General features: G+C 33.5%; 1 protein-coding gene across 1 annotated transcript; it reads right to left on the reverse strand.

Annotated features, from left to right (window-relative positions):
• Positions 1 to 2,287: 2,287 nt before the first annotated feature.
• On the reverse strand, positions 2,288 to 5,089 carry LOC124943811 (receptor-like protein EIX1). Its single transcript, XM_047484283.1, has one exon. The coding sequence runs from the start codon at positions 5,087 to 5,089 to the stop codon at positions 2,288 to 2,290; it is 2,802 nt and encodes a 933-aa protein (XP_047340239.1).

The raw sequence follows: 5,089 nt of genomic DNA on the forward strand, positions 1-5,089 counted from the left end.
ACCATAATGCAACTTTTTTCTTTCATAATACTATAAAATCCCGCGAGATGCCTCATAGAATCAAGAAGCCCTCAACCACACAACTATCAATTACATAAATATCTTACAATCCATTGATACCTCTTTCGAATTTAGTTTCACTAAAATAATTTATGCCACAACTAAGAGTTCTAAATAGTGACTTAATAACACTTCTCTCCACACCATCATTGATTCCATAAATGTTCCCAGCAATAATAATAATCATTGATAAAATATTCATAATAACTCTTTCTCGGCTTCGAGATACACTTTCCCTCTTGTATATAACCCTGAGTAGATTATTTAGTTTCTTCAGCTAACAACGTTAGTAGATGTTTGATGAAAAGAGGGCTTTGGTAGAAAGTATACGAAAAGAGTGAGATCTCGCGTACATTGAGTCACATTTTAGTCTCTAATTTAATGACCTCTCTCTCAAGAGGAGACTGTTTCCATTCAACGTCATATTTTATGTTGAGAATTCCATTACAATATTTTTATTGACATCATAATCTAGCTAAGAATTCACCGATTCTTCATCGGACATATCGTGAATAAAAACTAACAATTCATTATTTTTAATTTGAGTACAAATGATTATAATAGAGGTGATTTGAATTATGTCTTCCATAGGTGACCAACATCGTTTATCTACCTCATCAAATGTTTTTTGTTCTCGCAACAAATCCAAAATAGGATGGGGTGGATGCATTCAACTTTTGATACTTCACCACCTGCCCACACTCTTTTTTTTCGACATCTGAAGTGGCATCGCAACCCGAGGGTTGAAAAGACGGATATTGATCTCAACCTCACTATATTATAATATATATTATATAAAATATCATTTTTATAATTCTTTTTTGAAAACGGTCTATGTATTGTGTAAACACAACGATAAAACATGACGTGAAAAAATAAAAAACAAGAAAAAACGATACTCAATAGGTTATCGAACTCGTAAATTCTCGAAAAGAACGATTAACTTCCTGACAGACTTTACTATTTTTCGAAATGAGTATTAGAAAACGTCATAATAATAACATTATAAATGATACGAATCGGACGACTATGATCATTGAAAGTTCGACGATTTCTCTCAAACCAGATAGTCTACCAAAAAGTAATTTGGATGATAACCCAAATATGTAGATCTGACACCTCAGTCGTATCAATTCAAACTTTCCTGTAACTACCTAAAGACTCGGGCATCACACAAATTCCACAAAAGACTTCAAATACTAGTTATCCATCGACAACGCAAAAGTAAGCGAGTTGCCGATTCAACATCTTCATGATAATACGACTAACCATAATACACAATTTTTTAATGCACATATTATACGTAAGACTTTTATCGTGAATAACGCTTTATCCAAAAAATGAGATTTTGGATCGAATCTTTGACTCCCAAAATTTTTCCCCATAAAAATATATGGAATCATTTCAGTGAACATTACAGGAATAATCGTAAATTTTTTTCCCGAAGTAGAACAAGACAAGTATGATAAAATGCATTTCCCGACAATTCGCTCCAATTGTTTCCCTACTTGGACTTAATTGGTTTAAAAAAACTTTCATTTTATTTTATAAACTAACCACTTTTTTAATAATAAAGAAATAAAATAAATATTATGAACAAATAAATAAAAATAATTTAGTGAATTTCTTCTAACAAAGCTAATGAAATTTGTGTGCTTTGATAAACTAGAGAATAGTAAAAAAAAATAAAAATAACCCGTTTGATTATTTCAAAAACAAATTTTAAATAATTTATTTAACAAAAAAAAATAGTAATAACACATTTTGAATCTCTCCAAATTATTTCCTTATTTTTAAATTTAGAACAGTTTTTTTTTTTAACATTTCTCTCATTTCAAAATTCATAAATAAATAAAAGACAAGTTGTAATTTAGTTATATTTGTATTCCATTTGCACTTGTAATCATATATATTTTTTTAATATGAATTCAATCACTAAGAATATCATCCTTCTTTATATTTTAAATTAATATTTAGAGAATTTATTAGTTATTACACTTCAAATTTTAGGATAATTGGACAGTTTAGATTTTCAATGGATCACTTTACAATCACAACTTTATATCAAACATACATATTCAAGGGATATATCAAACATACATATTCATGTATCCCAAAAATAGTGGACCTTTATTCATGAGACTAAGATATAGCTGATACAAACATGTTTTTCAAATATAATTTTTCTCAATCATATTATACAAATACTCTCCAAATAATATAACATCTAATATTTCAACTTCTTTATGACAAGCATGACTCTCCCAATCACGACTTCAACTTTATCGTCCACAAAACCAAAATAAGTCCGTCTCCACGATTCCTTCATCATCAAAGTACCAAAGAATCCCCAAAAACCAACCGCGAATCCAAAACTCATACTAATGAAGAACCCCAATGCCCCAAACCAGTTTTTGTCCTCGTCATCTTCATCTTTATCATCATTAACATCGTGAGAATCACTGATATTCTCATCAACATCATCCGCGCATTTGATTGTCAAAGGATGCCCACAAAGTCTTGGATTATTGGCATAGATTGAAATATCATCCAATGAATTCAATTGATTACCAGTTGGTATTCTACCACTCAAATCATTATAAGACAGGTTAAGATGGTTCAAAGCCGTCAAAGAGGCTAAACTTTGTGGGATTGGTCCAAAAAGTTGGTTCTTCGACAAGTCTAATGTTTCAAGCCGACTTAGCCTTCCGATTTCATCGGGTACCCATCCGGTTAAACGATTCGAAGATAAATTCAATGTCCCAAGTCTTGAAAGATTTGTAACCGCCTTAGGAATCTCTCCCAAAAGATTATTTCCCGAAAGATCTATAGAATTCACAAGATAAAGAGTGCTCTGATAAAGAAGCTCTCTTCCTTTTGTCATAACCAACAATTCACCTTCATATCTTGCATCATCAATTCCAATTGCCATTCCAATCAAATTACCCACACAAAATGGAATATTCCCAGAAAGATTATTCTGAGCAAGGTCCAAAATGTGAAGATCAGAGAGGCTGCAAAGCTGGTTTGGAATATCCCCGACAAATCGATTCGATCTAAGCTTTAAAATGAAGAGATTCGACAGTTTCTCTCCTATCCATGAAGGAACCTCACCCGACAACATGTTGTTTCCGAGGTCTAGACTTAGGATATTCGTGCAATTCTGTAAAGAAGAAGGAATCTCTCCTTCGAGATTGTTATAATTTAACGATAGAAACATTAACGAGCTCAAAGATCCCATCGAAGTGGGTATTTTTCCAGTCAAGCTGTTGTTGGCCAAATCAACAGTCCAAATTAGTTTCAACTTGTCTTCCCAAATGAGAGGAATTTCTCCCGAAAGATTATTGTTCAAAACTGTAATGCTTGTTAGGCTTTGTATGTCACCAAACGAAATGGGTATGTTTCCATGTAGAAGATTATTTGAAACACCAAAATTTTCCATCTTGGGATACAATTGGCCTATGTTAACTGGTAAAATTCCACTAAAGAGATTGTCACTCAAGTACAATGTTCTTACGTTTGAAGAAAACAGAGGAAGTGGACCCTCGAATCGATTAGACGACAAATCAAGAAATCCTTGACCTTCGAAAACAAATCTGTTTGGCACTTCACGGGTAAGATTATTGTTAGCCAATTCTAACCAAGAAAGTGTCAAATTTAGATTTAGAAACCAATCTGGTATGGAATCAGAAATCATTGAATTCTTAAATACAAGGTAATTCAGTTTGTTCTGATTCCTCAGCCACTTTGGAAACCTCGGACCCACTTGACATGATTTGATATCGAGATATTCGAGTTTAAAAGGAGGAACCCAATTCGGATTTATGTCAATTACAAAGTTTATCTTTTGAGAATTTGTAGTGGAAATCGACAATTCCTTTAAGCTCGAGAGATTAAACAAACTCTGTTCGGTTATGATCCCATTCCATGGATTTTTCGCAAGATCTAAAACCGACAAAGACGAGAGCTTTCCAAGACTTTTTGGAATCGACCCATTCAATTGATTGTCGGAAACAGAAAATTGTATTAAAGATGACAAATTTCCAATAGATTCAGGAATATCCCCAACAAAAGAATTAAGTTTCAAATCCAAATACTTCAAATTCCTCAAATGTTGAAATGGGTAGTTTGGAAGAAAACCACCCAAATGATTTGAGCTTAAATCCAATGATTCCAATCTACTTGTATTACCACACGACGAAAACCCATCGATAAATTCTCCTATCTCGCCTTCAATCCACGTTTCTGAAATTTGAAGTGTACGCAAACTACATAGCTTTCCTAGATTCTTTGGTAACTTCCCCGTGATTAACCCGTTATTCGATAAATCTATGTGTTGAATGTAATTCAACGAGGCTATACCATCGGGGATACTTCCTTCGAGTTCATTTGAACCGAGATCGAGGTAAGTAAGGCTAGTTAAGTTGAATAGCCACATGGGTATGGTGGATTTTTTGAAACCATTGTTGTATAATTCAAGAACAGAGAGTGAAGTGAGGTTAATGAATTGTAGTGATGAAGGAAGATTTGTGAGGCCACAAGAGGGTAAATGTAACTCTACTAGAGAAGGAAGTTTGTTTAAACTCTCGAGCCAATTGTTTGCTGCGAAACTAAGATTGACAGAGCCTAAATTAAGATGTTTCAATTTAGAAAGACTAGAAATCCATTTGAAATCATTTCCCAATACTAGATCATTGTTCATACTAAGATCCAAGTGTCTCAATTCCTTGAGATTGACAAGTGAAGAGGAATTGATGTTACCTGAAATTCCATTAGCAAAAGTGTTTTGAAGTTTGAGAGCGATGACTCGATTGGTTTTCTTATCGCATTCGATGGATTCCCATTGGCAGCAATCGACACCGACTATCCATGAAGAGAGCATGCCAGAAGGATCTTCGAGGCCATGTTTGAAGGAGAGGAGAGAATTTCTCTCAATCTCTAGACAACTTTTTGCATTGGTGATGAGGAATTGGAAGGAAAAGGAGAAGAGTAGAAAGAGTTCAATGGAAATTTTGAATTGATCAACCAT

Source organism: Impatiens glandulifera, chromosome 6 (assembly GCF_907164915.1).
Source record: "Impatiens glandulifera chromosome 6, dImpGla2.1, whole genome shotgun sequence".
Lineage (NCBI taxonomy): Eukaryota > Viridiplantae > Streptophyta > Magnoliopsida > Ericales > Balsaminaceae > Impatiens > Impatiens glandulifera.